Below are 20,343 nucleotides of genomic sequence, written 5' to 3'. Positions count from 1 at the left end.
GGCGAGGAAGGGCATGCCTGACTATACCCAAGGAGTATGTATCAAACGCTGCATAGTAGTAAGTGTACCACCATTTGGGAAAATCGGTTGTAGGTGTACTGGAACTTGTTTTACAGGATTATCAAGCAAGCAAAGGGAAGAAAAATTAACTCCCTATTAACTGTAAGATTCAAGCAAAGCAGCACAGAAAGCACAGCCTATGGGATTGTAGTGGTTTGAACCAGGTTTTCCCCCTGAAGCTAAGAAAATGGTAAAACCCCAGGGGGTGGTGACCCCTGGAAGTTTTGAAGTTTTGTCCAATCTGCGCTCCTGCGAAATGTAAACATACCACAAGCAAACGGAAGAGAAAGTCAGTTGTAGTTTGGTTGTAGAAGTGGTAGCCATGTTCTGACACCATGAGAAAGGGGTTTGGAGCCCCTTGGGGCCTCTGCCCCCCCCTCAGCGCCAGTTGGGGGCTACAGAGACTTGGAACAGTGTTAAACTGGACTATGTGTCTGTAGCTGTGAGATGTTTCTTCACTGTGAGCAGCAGCAGCAGCGGCGGCAGAAGCAACACTGGCTGGAGAAGGAGGCAGAGAGCCAGGAGAGATAAGACCAAGCAGCAACAAAGGCATGCAGCACCAGAGAAAGAACTCCTGCAAGGAGAGATAGAGAGAGAGAGAGAGAGAAGCAGAGAGACAGTTTTGGGGGTAAGAACTGAACCAGACCCCCCACACTCCTTGGAGACCCCTCACGTCCTAGAAGGGAGGGGTGAAGTGCACCATGCACTGCAGAGAGGAGCTGAGAAGCTCAGAGTGTCCTGGAAAGCTGGACCAGGACAGAGAGGAAATGCAGAGGGGGTTGACCTTGGCCTTCCCCCCACCCTCGCCACTGCTGCCAAGGTGGCAGCCTGAGACAGAGCACAGGAGCTCTGGTAGAACTCTTGAGGCAAAGGCTTTCAACTGAATGCTGCCCAAGATGTTCTGACTCAGGGGTGAACCCCCCTGAGGAAGGGACTTTCACGAAGATGCCCCTGCACTTTGTGATATGCCTGTGGTGAAGCGAGTTTAGTCCCTACTGGCAGTCCACAGGTGAGACCTTTGCTTGGAGTCGAAGGAGAGCCAAGAGGAGTGAAAGGAAACCTCCTTGTGTCTTGAAAGACCCTCGTTTGGGCTTGGAGATCCCCTTGTGTGTATTGAAAAGAAATCCAGCTATCAGCTGCTGCATGTGAAGAAGACAGATGACTGCTGCCTTAGAAGATACTGCTGCTCAGAGTAGAGACTAGAAGGGATCTGTCCTTCTTCCCTCCTGGACTTTTATTTGGAGGGGGGAAGAGATCTGATCCATTGTAAATACTTATGTCATGGTAGAGATAGTTGTGATCGTGTGTATAATGTATTATAATATTTATTTGTACAGTCATTGTAATATATTCCCTTTCCCCCATTCTGAGTCTCGTGTTTTGTCTGGAAAAAACACATCTTATACTAGGCTGAGATGGGGGAGGGGGTTTAGACTAGGGAATTAGAATTTTGGGGATCTCAAACCATGACAGGGATTAATAAACCAACAACCTCCTTTGAGGCACAACATGGGCTGCCAGGAAAATACTGGAAGGGTGGCTGGAAAGCTGCCCAGTGGAAATGGACACCTGTGGATGCTGATTGACAGTGGCTGAACATGATCCAGCAGCATGTCCTGGTGGCCAAGAAGGCCAATGGCATCCTGGCCTGTATCAGCCATAGTGTGGCCAGCAGGACCGGGTCAGTGATTGTCCCTCTGTACTGGGCGCTGGTGAGGCTGCATCTGTGACATGAATACTGTCAGTTTTGGACCCCTCAAGAGAAGCAGGACATTGTGGTGCTGGAGAGTGTTCAGGAAAGAGAAAGAAAGCTGGTGAAGGGTCTGAAGCACAAGTCCTATGAGGAGTGGCTGAAGGAGCTGGGGTTGTTTAGCCTGGAGGCTCAGGGGAGACCTCATCTCTCTATAAAACTTCCTGAAAGGAGGTTGTAGTCAAGTGGGGGTCTGTTTCTCCTCCCAAGAAACAAGCAATAGGACAAGAGGAAATGGCCTCAAGCTGTGCCAGGGGAGGTTTAGACTGGATATTAGGAAAGCTTTCTCCTCAGAAAGTGTTGTCAAGCATTGAAACAGGCTGTCCAGGGAAGTAGCTGAGTCACCATCCTTGGAAGTATTTAAAAGATGTGTAGACGTGGCACTTAGAGATATGATTTAATGGTGGACTTGGCAGTGCTGGGTTAATGGTTGAACTCGATGACCTTAGAGGTCTTTTCTAGCCTAAAAGAAACTACAATTCTACTTAATGGAGTAGCTTTCACTGTCTTCTATACATTTTAGTTACAATGAACTAATGCTTTCATAGTATTTGTTACCTACCTAGGACATTAAACTTTGCAAAGAAGGATGGAGACTTCAGATTTAGCATGGGTAGAAGAACAGCAATCAGGTAAAATGGTACTGTTTGTGATTTGTTCCACCACTTCTCAAACAGTGTAAAACCTGTAATGTTGTCAGCAGAGAACACCACACTCCTGTTCCATGGCAGGTGACCGCTAGCAGCACTTGGACAAATGACTGGAAGAAAGGAAAGAAAAATATTCTCACATTAAAAGAGTTTTACTTGCACAGAATATTCACAGCCAAGACTTGTGATTTCTGATGTGTTTTACCTATTGAGCACTGCTCAAAAGTAATGCTCGACATCTCAGTTCCTCACTTCTATTTGGTTTTTTTAATCAGGAGTTCATTGCTAAGATTCCACTGCTAGGCACCTTGCACACTAATCTGACAGTGCTACAGTTCTTCCAGCTGAGCACAACAAAGATGATAATCTGTCTGAAGCCCAAGCTGTGGGACAGGATCAGCTTTCAAGGTCACATACTTATAACTAGGTGTGTTCAGTGCCTATGTGCACCTGTTGGATCAAATCCTAGCAATGCACCTCTGCATCTGGCTGCAAATTTAGCATCCTACTCTGTCCCTGAACACTTCAGTAAGATAGGAACCAAGATGCAAGTACTTTTGTGTACAGAAGATCTTGAATTACTGCACATTGCTCTAGAAACTGTAAACTAAGGATGGCAAGAAAGCAACTGGCACATCTAAAACTCACACATTAAACCAAAAAGCTCTTGACATCTTGGTGCTGTGCCAGGGCCAAGCACATCACTTGTACATAAAAGAAGAAATTTAAGACATGCTCCCGTAACACTGCTAAAAGGCAACGTCACACTCTTGTTACATGGTGGCTGATCAGTGGCAGCACCTGAACAAGTGACTGCAACAAAACCAACAAAACAAAAAGATTCCTTGATAAAATCATGTTCATTTGATTTTTCTAACACATGACTATGAAGTTATGTGTTGAAACATAAACCTGTCATATTGTTCTCATAACGTCTTATTTTAAATCTTGGCATCCCGCAATACTCAATAGCCCCCCTCCTACACTGGCTGCACTCCTGTTCTGTTAAAAAGGCAAAGGTGTAAAAAGTGTTCTGGCAAATTTCATGCTTAACAGAGGATTGTCTTTCAGACCTTGAAAAATGCTTTTGTTCTTATTGATCTCCTTGGTAGCCCTGAATGTCCTGTCGAGAGCCACTTGAACATCTGGCAGCCCTTAATTTTGTGAAGCAGATGCTTCAGATCTTTTATTTGGTGGAGGACAGTGTGGAATATTGTTGTCTACTCTGCCTCCAAGATATACTCCCCTGCTGCACAAGAACAGGAGAGAACAGCAGAAGTAGGAGGGAGCACAAGAGAAAAAGCACTGCAGCAGTTACTGGTGTCTTGCTGGTAAGGACTGTTGGAGAAGCAAGATTCAACACCAGTGCAAATGCAAATCAACTGTTTTTCAGAATTATTTTTGAATTCCTTTGCCTGACTCTATCATCTGCTCTCTAGAAACCCATCTGCAGCTTTTGTGACACACAGCTGCCCAGCTGGTTAGGATATGTTTCCTCATTTCTTATGCACCCAGGATGGAGAAACCTTTCTGCTTCTTAACAAAGCACTACAAATTCAGTCACTACTCACAGGCAAAAAATCATGGGTTAACAATGCCTGCCTTGCTCCTGCCTTCATTCTACACTGTTCTGCCTACTTAAGAACTCTCAACAGACCTATTTTCATACCTGACTCCATTTTCTCCTCTTAGTTGCGCGAATGTGAATATACGACTCTCCAAAAAAACACAAGAAGAAGTTCAAGTAGCCTGACATTTGTTTCTTTTTTTGCACTCAGCATCATAAAAGCTGTTCTTACATAAGTTTTTAAAAAAAGAGTCTTGGTGCAGAACTGGTGAGTAGCAAAGCTGCCCCATAGAAGATTTTAAACAGTAAACAGTTGAGGCGCCTCAACTTCAGGGTGTGAAAGTTAAAATTCCTTAAGGTAATTCCTCATTGTGCAACTACTGTCAAGAAGACTAACATTCATGGTTTTAAGGAGCATGTATCTGGCATACCCAAACTTGTCATTGGCTTTTTAATACTTATTCTCACACCCAGTTTCTTTTCTCTTTTTTTTTCCTCTCCAATTATTAAGCTTTCTAACTGTGTGGTTATTTGTGAAAGTACAAAGGCCAGAGAGAAAATTACAGGTTTTTTAAAAACATAGTTAGAACTTACGATATATACTTTAGAACTGGAATGTGGTTAGGCATGGAAACACGATGATTTGCCCACCCCAAACCAGGAAACACAATACTATTAAGTGCTTCTTACCTTTGTTACTTCCATTGGTGCCAGGAACAATATCTGTTACATTAATGTCATGAACATAGTCTGAAAGGAAAAATATCTTGATATCAATGTCCCAAACCTACTGTTAGGTATTTATCTGTTGACTTGATAAAAATTAGGTAAGAAAATATTTTTTTTTAAATTTCATCAGAAATACAGCAGCCTGCACCCCCTCCAGCCCCAAGAGGATATTTTAAAACAATTTTAGAATTGTTCTAAAGTAGCTCCACACTGTACTACTTTCTTCTCAGCAGCCCTGTCCATTTATAGAGTTCCCAAGATTCCATGCTCTCAGGATGATTCCTGTTCCACTAGCACACCTCTGCTTGTCCCAGCTCCTCGGTCTGCAGGGTTGAACAGTAGGTCAGTGAGGAGACGCATCTTAAATCCAGCCTCTTTTGGGACAGAAAAAAAGGGCATGCAAACATTCCCTTAGTCCAGATGGTATTATACAGAAAAAGCTTCCCCTACTAATTTTATTTTATTTTTTTTTCCAGAAAAGGCTCTGTGATATGCTTTTTCCATGTTGTATTTTAAAGATGGGAAACTCTGGAAAAAGGTTTAAGTCTTACTGTCTGCAGGCATCTCTAGCAGTATTTTATTTGCTGTACACTTCTGTGATACTTTACTGCTCTACCACACCAGTTGTTTCCCAGTTTCTGCAGCTTCACCTGTATGAGGGTATTGGATATCAATTTTGTTCTATTTATGTATACATACACACAGAAAATGCTCCATCAGCTTGGAAACTGAATTATTGTGTCACTGATTAAATTTTGCTTCTGCTGCATGTGGCTGTATTACACACACTGAAGATCAGCAGGGCCAGTTGGCCTCAGACTTTTTAAAAGCAATTTACAGCAGCTTGTTTCTCATAAAGAACACAAAAGGTCTTGTGGGGAGAAAACCGGTTTTCTTTCTTCATTTTGATTTATGACACCGTGAATCACAAACATACTTACTTCTTTTGGTTCAGTGTACACAACAATCAGAAGATTTAACTAAAATCACTGATCACCTCCTCACTTCACCACTGTTTTGGGATGCTAGTTAAAAAAGAAGTACCTAGTGTGAAGCCATCAAAAGAATTAATAGCTCTTACAGAACTAAAGCACTTTAAGATTAGTTGTAGATGGCTGGCCAACTAACATTTCTTCTATACTTAAAAAGTGGTTTAGGACCAGCAATTGCATTTGTGGATTAATTTTTGCTTCATAAAACAAAAAGAGAACAAAAGCATGGGACATCATGTTAAAAAAAATTAAGACATGACATTACATTGGCTCACAATTCTTGCATTCTTTGTGTACTACTGACTTCTAAACCATCCTCCCACATGAAATCAATTTGTTCCCCCCTAAAGTGTATATGCAAATCTTTTAAAAAGTCATCTGAATATATTAGAACTAAATATAGTAGCCTACTTAGAATACTTAGAAATACCTGCCTGGAAGGTGCCATTGTGTAAAACCTACATCCTATTACCCATTTTATAACCTAGTAATTAACTATGAAAGTTAGGACAAGAATCCAATGATTGTTATCTCAGAGCAAACAACATAAGTAAGAATTCTGCACAAATATAGATAAGTGATAAAATAACATGCCGACCCCAGGGAAAAGCAAGTGTTTCGATCATTTTGAATTGTGCTTATTAGAATTGGAGTTATCTGGTTTAGAATAATTTAGGATTCAAAAGTTACACTTATTAAAAATAACCCCAAGGCTATAATGAAATGGCCATAACAACATATAAATTAGGTCAGCTGTAAAATACATCAGTCATTAACCAATAAAGCATGTCCTTCAGGGATGGTGGGAATTCTAATTAAACATTGTTTAAGAGGTCTAAGTATCTGTGCTGTTATTTGCCTCAGAGATTTGCTAACTCCTTCAAAACAGAAATTCTTAAATCTTAGTTGAGCTACTCAACACTATGAGTCAGATTGTCAAAGCTCTCAATTCCATCATCCATTCCCATAACTCTATCTAACTGACTGTACCCACAAATGCTTCTATGTCTGTGCACATACAAGGGTGTAAATAATCGTCCTGTTTTGTAGCAATACCACACGCTGCATTGTTCTTTCACTGTGCTACAGCTCATTGTTTTTTCACAAACACTTGCAAAACCTTTCTATATAGCAACACTCTAAGTGTGTTTGTTGAAATCTGGAATGAAGCTAGATTTTTTCATTTCATTAACCTGAATCATTTCAACAGTCTAGCCTATTATATGGCTGTTCAAATAGTTACACACAAAGAGGGAGTGAAAAGACAAAGTGAAAACAAGCAACCAGGTTTAGGTTGTTTGAATTACACCAAGAAGCCTCATTACTGACATGCAAACGAGATGAATGGTACTTTGTCTTTCATTAAAACCGCACTTTGAGAGAGAGACTGAGAAAGTGGCTTTGAAAACACACATAACTGTGCCCACAACACCACATGCAGACTTGATTTTGCATGCAAAGTAGCAGGAAAATCATGATTACATAAAACAGACCTTTTCAGTGTAAAGCAAAGTCTTGATCTTTCCACAAGATTGCTGTAAAAGTTAACAATAAATGTATACTTACTGTATATAAACTTCCCTGTGTTGAACAGAAAGTTGGACATAAGCACCCAATAAACAACCATGGCTCCAACAAGCGATATCATAGAAAACAAGAGGCTTGACCACTGACCAAAGGATCCAAAGTAATACTTGCAAACATCTGGGAATTCCCAGTTTGAGGTATCTATTAAAGCTGAAAAAGATACAAAAACCAGAAATATACTTTAACAAAATCTTATATTAGAGTCAGTAGAACTATTAATGAAAGACTATGTTCTTTTTTTAGAATACTCTGACACACAGCCACAGTGCTTTCAAGGACTAAGAAAACTGCTGGTAACTTTGAAATATAATATTCATTAAATGTTCAACCAAAGAAGCCTGAAATAGAGACTGTTATCGTGGCCATCCTACTACTTTGACCAAGAACTGTTCCTCAACAATTCCCTTGAAATGCACTGCCACAAACTGGAGGTCTTAATGGCCTTTATTTGAGCAAGTGAGTGGTTAGTTTATGCACAAAAGCACCAACTACAAGAGCTGCAAGATGTTTGTAACAATAAAACTACATTCTAATTAGAGCAGCTGGCAGTTGGGTGACTGTCCATAAATTGTTTTCAACACAGAATACACACAAATATTAGGTTAATACAGATATACAGAACAAGGGGATGCAGCTACAGCCCATGCTGTTCCACTGTGTAATTTGGTCAGAAATATATGTAGAGAACCAGACAGTGCTTCTGGAGAAGAGAAGCCCCTTCCTAAGTCCAAACACTTAGTAAGTCAACATCTGAAATCCTGCTTTTAAGAATTTGGGTTTGGCTATACCACCTAGGTCCCAAGCAACTGAAGGATCATCTAATAATGAAGACGATCATTTAGCTTACAGAGCTTAGATGCACACTAAAAAAATAGAGAGACATCGAAAGGCACAGCTTTTATTTGCAGGTCAGGTCTAACATATAGTAAAGACGTAGATAAACTAAGAATCTATTATATATCTGTATTTCACGCTTAAAGGAAATATTTGCATTATAAAGCTTTGGATTTCTTACGTATTATTTGCCGTGATTTCACAACTCTGTAGCAGCAATAAAGAGTCAAAATGCCCATGAGTAAAATGAGAATAATTCCAGAAGTGAAGCCTGCCTGTTAAGAGCGAGAAATACAGCTTATTTATCAATATACTACAGAAAAATGAAGAGCAAGCCATGATACCAAAAATGTTTTCATACACATACATTTTTCATAGTTTACCTGTTTTATTCCCCATGGGATACTTAATATGGATGTACCCATCATTGTATTCCATATCATAAATCTAGGAAGAAAAGAAAATAACTCAGTGAATAATTTAAGAATCCTTCTTATTTCATATTGCCCTCTTAGTTACAATAGTTATGCATGCAATATAGAACATTCAATAATAATGCATTTTCTGGTTAATATATGGGAAGGTGCTTAACATACATTGTCACTAGACTGGAGTTTTTACCGTAGCCATCTGTGCAAGTGTCAACTTTAAAAGCAGTTCCTAATGGACTGTAGACGTAGATTTCATCAGGAGCTGGGAGTACATGATCAGGAGCAATCTAACAAATGGATAAAAAGTAAGATGTATTAGTAACACCACAGTAACTATTGTACCAAATACAGCAAGTCAACCATTGTAAATCACAAAATGTTTCCAGGACACTACATTATTAAAAAGAAAAACCAGCAAAAAGCCCCAACCCAAATGAGAAAAAAAAAACCCAAACCAAAACCAAACCAAGCCAAAACAAACCAACCAGAAAACCAGATAAAATGTTGTACTACGTTTATTTTCTCCCCAGGGGAAAAAACCAACAGTTGATAGGATTTTTAGCTAGACAGCAGAAATATGCATTTTTCTTCTGCAAAATGTCTGTAAAGACACTATGCATGGATCATGCTAGTTCAATAGTTCAATCACTGCAGCTGACCACTGTTTAAATCTCATAGATGGGAGAAATGAGGTCATACATCTGGGCAGCCTAGATCATGTTATAAAATTCAAGTTGTTTGTATGTTTTCTTTTAATGGTGAAGGCATTGCACAAGAAGTAAATCACAGCTTGTGATAAAACAAGACCTATTTAAGGCACTCAGCTACCGGTTATTTAGTTCCGAGCAAGCTGCAGAGCGATTCTTCCCCACCTTTTATTTCTCCTGCTGATACAAATCTAGGTTGTGGAAGACCCAACATGCCAGAGACCACCCAGTTCATGTGGCCCTGCCTTACCAATGCCCTGTCTGCAGGGGAGGTGAGCCTGCTGTAGTAATGAATCCGCTTATTCATTGCTGAAGCTTCCTCAGTAACTCTTTGCACATCGTTGTTCACACTGACTATGTTTGTAGGCTCCACATGAAATGGTCTAAAGGAGAGAAAAAAAAGAAAAAAAAAAGAAAACCCTTAAAACGCTAGAATACAAGAGCTAACACACAACTCACAGAATAGCTCATCAACACTCAGGATGATTCTCTTATTCACTGACATAAAGCAAATGCAAAAAAATATCAATGCCATGAAGGAAGCTGCCATCCATGAAAGAACCATGAGTTTATATCATCCATATTAAAATGGTCTCCTGCTCAGATTCTGCAGGGCAGCCTAACATCGAAATTCAGACCTAATGTACAGTCTGTTAGTTCTCAACAATGAATCACACCAGAAATACATGTTAATAACCTTGGGCAAGCTTATTAGAGCTTATAATCAGTGTTCCCAGAAATAGTGATGAGGAACAGAAAGCATGAGAATGCAGAAGCAGAAAGCAAAGAGAGGAACAAGCAGTGGTAATGAGGACCACCTATAAAAACGGTTAGGAACTACTAATTTAGGCAAAAAACACTGTATGGAATTGTGTTTAATGGGGAAAGAACCAAGCCCAAATAAGTCCATGTGCCCATACTTTTTTTAAGCCAATGCAACAGAGAATGGAATTTGTCTCCCTTCCTCTTCCCCACCTGAGTTAGACTGCAGGCATGGTCACAGACACTGAAGGAGAAAGCAGGCACATCACATGCCCCTTTTTTTCTCTGCACTCACAGAGGTAGAGCAAGCAAAGTAAAAGTTACAATACAATATAAATCCAGCTTCATCCAAGGGGTACTACTAGATAAATGTGACCAAATCAAGATATTGCAAAGATTTTTTTTTTAATCAAGTATAATTTACTTCCATATAGGTATACTATGCTCTAGCATACATTCACTTCTAGCACTGACAAGCTAATTTCTCAAACAAGAGAGAGGACAATGGTGGCCTTTAAGCCCTGGTACGTTGGGTTTTTTTTCCTTTTACCAGGCTTTTTAATTTTTAAAACTACCTCAACAGCTTTCTGATCTTCTTCCAGGTTGATGTTTACATCACTTAGAACAAGAACCACTCCAAAATCAGGACCCACAAGTTTCTGACTACCAAGGACAGAAATTAGGTCAGAAATAAATCAATGCCATTTCTCCTGTAATATAAGCAAAATCTATTTGAACTGACTGATTGTCAATACCCATTTTTGTTCCAGACTACAAAGGAACTTGGTCAACCCCTCATGCCCCAGCTCTCAACACCAATAAGCATTTGTACCATGACACCACCTTTCACCTGGAAGGAATACAAGGAATACAGTTTTCCTCTATCTTTGGAAGAGATTAAAGTAAGTCCCTATTCCTGTGTACTTGAGGGGACATAGCAGGAAGGATTATTTATGAGACTAAGAAAACCTGACTCACAAAAGTGGAAAATAGAGAACACAAACTTCCCTTTCCACAAATTCATTCTTTTCTTCATCTTAAACTTAATTAATTCTTACATCTTGTTTCATCAAGTAAAAAATGGCTTAGATTTGCTAAGTTGTTTCCCACTTACTGAAATGCAAACGAACACTGAATTTTTAAAACACTCTCAATTGCCTCTTTTTTCCTATGATTATGAGGGGGGAAATCTCTGGTTTGTGTTTGATTTTCTGTGGTGTTCTTATAAACAATTTAGAGAGATATCTCAATTGAACAAGAATAAATTTTAAGCAATAAGCTTTATTACTCAAGTCCTAGGCACATGGGGCTAATTCCACATATAGGTAATGTGCAAAAATACTCGTGGATTGTCAGCTCTTAAGGACTTCACCTGTTTTAGCTTAAAATTTATGAGTCTGGTCCAATCACTGGACACAGCTAAAACTATTTCATTAGAAGACCTGCAAAATAAAGACTGTAGCTATGAAAACAGGAAAAGTAATATGCTTAAATGCACCCCCACCTCCAGTCATCTCTCTGCTGATTTCTTTTTGAATCAGTGACACACACTGTACTTAGGACACTTAAAGGTATGTGTTTTGCTAGTTTTACAGCAACTGCATAGTGTGAAGACCTTCATGAAGATTTCCTTGAAAATGGTGTTCAACAACTGCTGATGTGGACGTCAAAGAAAATTCTTCCAGAGTGGAAGACAGCAGGAGATTATTTTTAAAGTAATTTAAGTAGAAGCCACAGATGATTTTAAAACTGAAATAATAGAAAACATAAATACAGCATCCTATTCTATGGGGAAAGCAGTGTTGTTAGTCAACAACCAAATATAAAGAAAAAAAAAATCACATGCGGCAAAAACCTATCTGTAGGTAAGAAATTCTTTAAAGACAATTAATTTTCTTCAGTACTATCAACAGGGTCTGGATTAAACAAGGAATTTTTGGTATAGCACGAAACAGAAGCGTATGATCCAGAATCTAATCTATGGGTAAGGAAAATAAAATTTAAAAAGTCCTAAGAAATTCTACATATCCATTACTTCTGCCTCCTGACTGAAGGAGTACACACGTTTATTGCTGCCAATACTTGAGCTACTTCCCCTCCTGATCCTTTCTACTGTACATCTGTTGAAAATGAAAATTATGTTAAGCAGCAGTTCATTTTGTTTCTTCTGGGGTACCACTGCACTAGGCCTACAGAGAAAGTCACTGCTAAAACAGACTGACCAGACTGACCACCCATCAGCTTTATGTTTCTTGCAGATCTCTTTGAAATCAGTCTGACTTGGATGCTGACTCTGTCAGTCTGACTCTGCTCTGCCTCCCAGGGGGGAGGCTGGGAGGGAACCTTCTTCACTGATCACCACTAGAAAAGGGCAGCATTCTGTCTAGGATCAAGGTCATTTCCCTGCTCCCAGCAACACCCAGATCAAAAACTGATTGTAGGGCATATGCAGACAGGAGCCTAAGAAGCTCTCTCAAAGACTCAAAGAAATTCTCTAAGACTGAGATTTTCAAAGCCCAAAGCAGGTAGGATATAATCTTGGATATATTTTGAAAAACTCTGTTTAGGAACCATATGTCTAGTGGGCAAGCACTCCTGTACATGCAAGCATTAGCAGTTGCAACAGATTTCTATTAAAATACACTGATTTATAAAGGTAATTACATTATATGTCTCACATGGCAAAATTATTATGAAAAGGATGGTGCACAATTTGATCTGGGGGAAGGGGAGAGGTTACATGACTGGAGGGTGTGACTGTGGATGTGAAACAGTGCAGACAATTTCCATGCACTGAGATAAACTATAGCGTCCATTAAACTTTATCCATACTGAAAAACACAATTACAATTAATATTTCATTAAATAGCCTGAAAAATAATGCTCTTTTGCCAGGGCGTCTTTTACCACATCAGTAAAACAGAGTTGTTTTCCACAGCACCATGAACATGGACAACTGCAGGAACTCATGCAGGAGGTCCACACCTTCCACACACTCTACTCCACTCCACACGTGTACTTCAGAAACCATTCTCAGAAAACCTGCAGCTAAACTCAGCTTTTATCACTCACACAAAGAGACAGAGAATAAGAATTCTCTAGATTTGGAAAAGAGAGAAGAGGGCCTCTGTCCAAACTTCTTATATTTTGAAGTTCAGTAGCAATATTTGCAAGCAAAGAAAATGAAGGGACGCTCTTGATAAAGGTTGTTTCCAAATATTGTGGTAGGCAAAGTTCAAGTGTTGGATTGGAGTGTTAGAGGGAACAGCACAATAGGAACATTGGCAAACCACATACAATTTTGCAAATGCATAAGGGTGCTACATCTTTCTTCTGGATATTTGCAGCAATATACTACAACTTTTAGAGCAATGAAGGAGTAGGACTAACATCTATCTCAAGTTTTAAACTCAATAATATTGTTTTTCAAGTACCTCTGCTGAAGTATTTTTAAACATCAAACAACTGATTCTGGAGTTCTGATCAAAAATGTGCTAAGTATTGAGCTGTTAAAATGGAATAGAATTTTTTGTGCCACTGTGTCTTTTGGCTCTACATGACAGTATTAATGACTTCACATAACACAAACTTTTAATTTTTAAACAAATATGAAAAAGAAAAACTTCTTTACAGGTTGCTTTAGAATTTCTTTCCTCTTCTCCAAAAAGATCACGAGGAGCCATTTCTCTGACACTTCACTAATTTACTTTTCAGGAATATAGTAGGATTGTTACACAGAAATAAATTAGTAAATTCCTATAGCTTTATTGTTTTATTGAGTTAACAAATTATTACAGGAATGCTGTATATGGCAGAGGAGAAACTGAGGAGTAAAACTGATTCATTATATGGGACACTAAAGTAAGGAAAAGAAGTCATAATAAGACTATACTCATAAGATGCTATTTCATAATTGGCAACTGCCTATCTGGATAAGAACACCAGCCACTGGAACAGACTCCCCAGGGAAATGGTCATGGCACCAAGCCTGAGAGAGTTCAAGGTGCCTTTGGACAACATTCTCAGGTACATTGTGTGATTTTTGTGGTTGTCCTGTGCTGGGCCAGGAGCTGGACTTGAGAACCCTTGTGAATCCCTTCCAACTCAGGATCTTCTATGATTACAGATGTCAGTGTGCTTCGCTTAAGGAAACCTGTGCCAAAGAATTCCATGACTGACTTTCTAAGGTATCTAAATTTACTGAAGCATTGTAAACACTGTGCTTACAGTTATCCTGTAAGATCTTCATTCTCTTGGCAATGCCTTTTACTTAAAATTTTTCTGCTTTCATATCACGATTACAGTTATTACAGCAAGAGCATGCAAGTATCTTAAAATGCTGAATGCAAAACCAAAATAACCTTTCAAAGCACAAAATTTTAACAAGTTAAGAATCATAAGCTTTACCTCACCACATTTCAGTCACTGTTCACTCTTCTGTGTCAAAGGCAAAAATATTCTACTCTTTGCTTACAAAGAACTACGAAGGTTCTTAATTACAGAGTTTCCAACTCTTTCCAGCTAAAAAGAGTAATATTAGGAATTTGTAAAAATATTAGCAACAGAGAAAAATGGAAAACGCAATTAAGTAAAATGACCACATGGGTGTGGAGTGGTAAAGGCATAATGGATGCAAGAAAGATAGTTTTGCACAGGTTGCCAACCACTGTCTGCATTTTTGTAAGTTAAAAGAACTTTGAAAATAAAGGGAATCAACCTCTTTTGCATGTAAAAGGCTTCTCTGACTGCCATCTACAGACACTGGTTAATTTACAACTTTAATTTCACCTGCTGATGTCTCCTGCATTGTGAGAAAGATGTGACTTCAAAAAGAATAGAAAAATGCTTAGAAGCCTTGATCTCCCTTTCACAGGAGGCATTGTCAAGGTTTTTCATATGTAAAATAAAGAACACGAAACATCAACTGCTTCTTTGAAGGTTCAAGTATTCCTGCAGACAACTGCAGTATCTGTCGACATTAAAAAGATTTAAAGAACAACGAAAAGAAAACATGAAACTCCCTCTCTTGCATACAATAATCATCAATAAGCCACTGCAGCAATGACATTCTAGTTTTTAAAGGGACCTACAAAATGGGCAAAACACATTAAATACGGTGTGAGTAATTCGGGGCATTGCGAAGAACAATAACATCCTCTTTAAAAGGATTAAAAGTGGGTTTATATTTCCCCCAAATTAGCAAAACAATACTAAACAAAGTAATTTACAACTCTAACAAACAATTAGCTTATTGTTTGTGTGTAAACACTGAAAAGTATGCCTTTCAAAAATCCCAAATCCTCCAAGCTATTAAGAAAACCAAATAACTATGCAAATGCCATCAAATCTCAAGCAACTCAAACAAAAGAACAGAACAGCACAAACAGTAATTACAAGCAAATCAAACAAAACCCTTGAAGAGCTATCTCAACCAAAGAGCTATCTCAACCAATGTCGGGTCAGGTTTCTGAACAGCGAGTCAAAAAAAGGAGCAAAGTAAGCAGACCATACTTTGCACTGTACCCCTGCACTTGCACTGTTTGATACTTTTATGCATAATAAACCTCCTTCCCGTGAGCTGCTATTCCCTAAAGGTCTAATGAAGAAGCCCTTCATACTGCCCACTGCTCTGACTACAAGTGACAGAGACCCTGATGGCCTGTTCTGAAGTCTGCAGCTGCCTCTTCTAATACAGAGATGGAGTTCAAACTAGTTCGGCCCCACTATGATTTCCAGGCCTCTCTGATATCCCAGGGCTCATGCCCTTCATCTTTGTCCCTCTGCGTGCTTAGAAGGCAAAAAACTAGATTGCAGAAAATGGGGGAATGAACTCAAGAGAGGAGCATTATGGACAAAGTAAACATATCTGCACAGCTGGAGGTTGTGGAGGTGGGAACACAATCCAAGTACATTTGCTTTCAGGGAGGGAACCAAATGCCAGGCTGTGGCATTTTAAGAAGTTGAGTCTCCAAACCTGGGAAATCACAAAGAAAAAAGCCAACAACACAATAAGAAAACAATACCTAACCTCACTTAAAAAAGTGAGTCTTGGTGTTTTGATATATCAAAAAGATGTAAACCTCTCTCATTGCCACTGCATCACCACGCCACCTGAAACCCACTGCTCCTCTTTAAACAAAATACATATTTCCTTCAGAACAAGGAGCTTCCAAAAGCCATATAAACTAGCAGTCTTCTTATGCCAGGAGGGGCTCAGATACTCCCCAAAAATAAGATAGAGCAAGATTTCGTTTAGCACAATTGCCTTTTCCCACATGAAGGTACTCTAGCGTTTCCTAACCTTTATATACAGGACTCCATATGCTCCTGCATCTGTGCTCAGTTTGTTCCCCTGGGCTCACTCAGACCCTTATCCTTCTTCCTTTGCTGGCAGACAAAAGAGAGATTGTTTAGCCCCTGGCTCGCATATAAGTAGGCTCTGATGGCTTTCCAAAGCAGTAGGCTGAGACAGCAGCAAAGCACTATCATAAAAAACTTTCTTTGGCTGAAGTGAATCTCAACAACAGTATTTTGTATACAACAGTGCCATCTTCAGTTTCTTCAGGAAAACTGCTTTACTGAAATACGATGTTGGATGCAGAGGGGAAAAAAACATAAACAGGGTCCAAGAGGTGGTACAGGGCTAATCCTTCATATAAAATTGCAGAGCTGGTGCCTCCAGATAGTATCAGAAGGGTAGTTCCCACTCCAATCTCAGTTTTGGTTCCAGGACCAGCCCACAGAAATCTTAACTGCAGCAGAGGAAGTCTCCCACTCCAACCTCCTTTAGGAAACAGAGCTGTTAAACTCTCAAGAAAAATGCAAAATAACCACTTAGCTAGATAGGTATTGTTTTTGAAGGCACAGCAGTAAGGCTGGACTGCTGAATTTTTCATATTTGTTCAATCTCAAAAAGCACTACATATTTTTAACTTGAAAGGCAGTAAAGGTCACTCAGTTCCCTTAGTACTAACAAAAAATGTATTTTTCCAGCATCACCTGCAGAATGCACACAGCACCATCTACACATACTGACAGCCATTTACCAACACCATCTGGCAAGCTTTCTTGCATGATCTCTACATTTCAGTTGGTTGTGCTAAATAAAAAAAATCACACACCAGTATACACACATGATATTCCATGTTTGAAGAGCACTTTAAAAGCCACATGCCAAGTTCTTATTGCAGAACTCTCTCTGAAATGGTGGCAATAGAAAAGTCTTACCCTTACAAACAAAACACAGTAATACCACTTGTTCACCTAGTGCCTGGAAATAGAATAGTATCATATACAGACAAAGTAGGAACTGTTTGTATTCAGATCCTAGTTTCCAAATGTTAGTCTTTTGTCTTTGTAGGATTCTGTTGTTAAAAGTAAAGATTAAACTACTCCTTGCTATATAATAATTCTGTAGGTTGAGCCTTCCTCATACCTTTTGCACTTATAGTCTTCTGGATTAAACTGTATGTTCATGATTCCATAATTGCTTTCATTGCCTCCCACAGGAACCAAGATAGGTTTGGTATCCTCTTCCATATTTGGTGAATGCGTCTCCTTCTTTTAGATTCTGTCAGTTATTCAAGCCTAAAAAAAATGAGACAACTGCAGTTAAGTAAAACTGTGTCCCTGCTACAAATTTAACACTGGCAGAATCCCACAGCTTCAGAAGCTCCTGGGGTGCAAAGCACCTTCACCTTGCCACTTGAGAATTCTCATTCCATAATGCAAACATCACAAGACAGGTAAGGTGGGAACAGTATTTTTTTAGAACACACTATCCATTTAAGTAAACTGGCCAATGTACAACTGTGCTCTAAATCTCTTTTAGCGCTGCAACAGGCAATGTGAATTAAACTTAAATCTCTAAAGGAGCTGTGTAACAGTACAGCTGAGAATAATTTATCAGTTATTAGAGACTACTGTTTCACTACAGTACTTCAAACTTTGCAGCAGACACATACATGTGCAGTTTATTCCAATTCCACAACAAGGATCAGATTATTGCAGTCTACCGTGTCCAAGCTTTTTGAATTAAAGGCAATAAATAGTTTAATAATGCATTAATAACAACTATTACATGCATTCAGACCACTATGGGCCAAATAGTGGGGAGCAGACCACTTTCAAGCTAATGGATTTCGACTTAGATTGAATTACAGTCCTCATGGGGGATTTTCTGTGGTCTTGTGCAGCTAAACAAATGTAATGGCTTTAACAGCTCTCATCCCTGCTACCTCCTAAAGAATTCCTCAGCCAGGACTCCTTCAAACAAAAATGGTAGAAGCCAGGATGCCTCCAAACAAAAATGGTAGAAGGATGTGCTCTTTCATAATGTTTCAGAATGCTTTAGAATGTTAGGCTGATGGAAAGAGATGACAATCAGAGCTGGCACAAGGTAAGGAAGGGATAGCACTGGATGTTTGAAACCTGGGGTAGTGATGGAAGAAGACAAGATGGAAAGAATAAGGTATGTATCATCCTTCTGCATCCTCATGGAAATACACTGTGAGGGCCCAATCCCAGAAATCACACCAACCCTAGGTAAGCAGTGACACAGTTCTACCCCTTCTTAGCTGCATGTTGTCAAACCTCTTCCATTAGCTTATCCTGTTAATACCTCTAGAAAAAAACCAAACCAAATAATCTGAAGGAGACAACGAAAAAGGAAGGAAAGTTCCACTCTCTGGGGTTGAAAAAAATTGCTAAAGGAGGCATAAGTAAACACTGAAAGAGCATATGACAGGGACTGCAGAAGCACTAAGGCTGGCTCAACCTGCTTAGAAAGTGCTTTGTAGAAGACAGACACAGGTAACGGCTCTCTGTTTGTAAGGGGAGAAAATCATTGGAGGGCCCAGTTCATGGAAATAGTACTGAAAGAACTAGTCCTGCCTTTGACAGCTCAATGGCATTTGTGTGATCCCACACTGAACTGGATGGGGAAGATGAAAATTAACCTTCCTTTCTTTTGCTTTAAATCCAAATCAGTGTTGAGCTTGGGGCTTGCTGTCTGTCTGGCAGACAGATAGGCACACTTGCATGCCTGTCCAAGGAAAGGGATAGAGCATGGATTAAGCCATTTCATCTTGCAGTGCTGACGGTTTCCTCCTAGTTTCAACACCCATGACAAGAGATTTGAGCAAAGTTGCTGAGTTTAAAGGCATGATTTTAGCTCGTTCATTTTCTCTCTTTGAGCAGACATAAGTGATCAGTGGCAATAACTGAGGCAATCTTAAGAGCCTTATTTGTACTTGCTGATAGCTTTTCTTTCTCTTGAACTTCATTTTTGCTGTTACACTCTCTAAAGCTTTTTCCTGTACCCTTTTCTAGATCCTTTCCAAGACAGGAATTCTCTTACCCACGCCAACTTACTGCTTCCTCACTTTTGCCACTCTAGACCTTCTATAAACCACCAGTTTTGATTCTTTACCCTGAAGTCCTTCTCTTCCACAATATTGCTGCTTGTTTTTTGGCCTCAACTGAATGTCTTACTTTCTCTCATCCTTCTCAGCTCTTCTGGTGACGCTTTAGCGAATGGATTCCTGCTCCTCATTTCCTATTTTCTGTCTCTCCTACACACTGCCAAAATCACTTTCCCAATCCGCCTTTACTTAGCACTGCCTACAAAGAGATATCTTAGTTCACACCAATATTTTTACTTCCTTTCATGTGACACTGTTCCGTTCCAAACTCCATTTTTGTTCAATTCTGTTGGTTCCCCTTGTTTTTCTACAGCAACTGTATTACTTCCTTTCTCCTTACTGATATCCTGCACTCTTATGGTTAAAATTCACCCCAGTGCACATCAGCTTCCTGCAGCAACTAAATACTTCTGAAACAAAACCACAGGCCCCAAAGATTTCACACACTGCTACACCTACACCTCTGCCATTCCCATTAAAACATGAGATTATCTTCTTTTATTCTATTATCTTTCTTACCTGAACATCTTTCATGATTTTATGAACAGACACACCTAGGTCTCAAACACAGACCCCTCATTTTTTCTGCATTTTGCATCTCTCTTAAGAGTTTAAATCACACTTCAGGTCTAGCCATAAAAATGAAGATGAAAATTTAAAGTCCTAATGCCTGAATTGAAAACTGAAATAAATTCAAATCCCAAATACTTGGAAGTGTTTTTAGACGGAAGTTTTTGTAAGACTGCAGTTCTGAGATCCCTTCCTTCCACAGGCCATGGTTTATGACACAGATTAAGCAGACATCAAATGCATATCCCTTCCTTAAAACCAATAATTTACTTGTGCTTTACA

General features: G+C 39.4%; 1 protein-coding gene across 8 annotated transcripts in view; it reads right to left on the bottom strand.

Annotated features, from left to right (window-relative positions):
- SLC38A9 (solute carrier family 38 member 9) overlaps window positions 1-20,343 on the bottom strand; it is a 52,260-nt gene that overhangs the window by 27,577 nt on the left and 4,340 nt on the right. For 7 of the 8 annotated variants that reach the window (XM_051804685.1, XM_051804683.1, XM_051804688.1 and 4 more), the window contains 8 exons: window positions 17,505-17,656; window positions 9,558-9,690; window positions 8,766-8,887; window positions 8,553-8,616; window positions 8,351-8,444; window positions 7,315-7,485; window positions 4,718-4,777; window positions 2,373-2,570 (listed from right to left, as the gene is read on the bottom strand). In XM_051804685.1, coding sequence (XP_051660645.1) covers window positions 2,373-2,570; window positions 4,718-4,777; window positions 7,315-7,485; window positions 8,351-8,444; window positions 8,553-8,616; window positions 8,766-8,887; window positions 9,558-9,690; window positions 17,505-17,608 — 946 coding nt within the window. In that variant the 5' untranslated portion in view covers window positions 17,609-17,656. Of the gene's footprint in view, window positions 1-2,372; window positions 2,571-4,717; window positions 4,778-7,314; window positions 7,486-8,350; window positions 8,445-8,552; window positions 8,617-8,765; window positions 8,888-9,557; window positions 9,691-17,504; window positions 17,657-20,343 lie in introns of those variants that run through there. The other variant, XM_051804689.1, reaches the window with a different exon arrangement.

Source organism: Manacus candei, unplaced genomic scaffold (genome assembly GCF_025592945.1).
Source record: "Manacus candei isolate 608988 ecotype Guabito, Panama unplaced genomic scaffold, ASM2559294v1 h1tg000061l, whole genome shotgun sequence".
In the NCBI taxonomy this organism is placed as follows: domain Eukaryota; kingdom Metazoa; phylum Chordata; class Aves; order Passeriformes; family Pipridae; genus Manacus; species Manacus candei.
The sequence above is the reverse complement of the archived record's forward strand: the minus strand, read 5'-3'. Positions and strand labels throughout refer to the sequence as shown.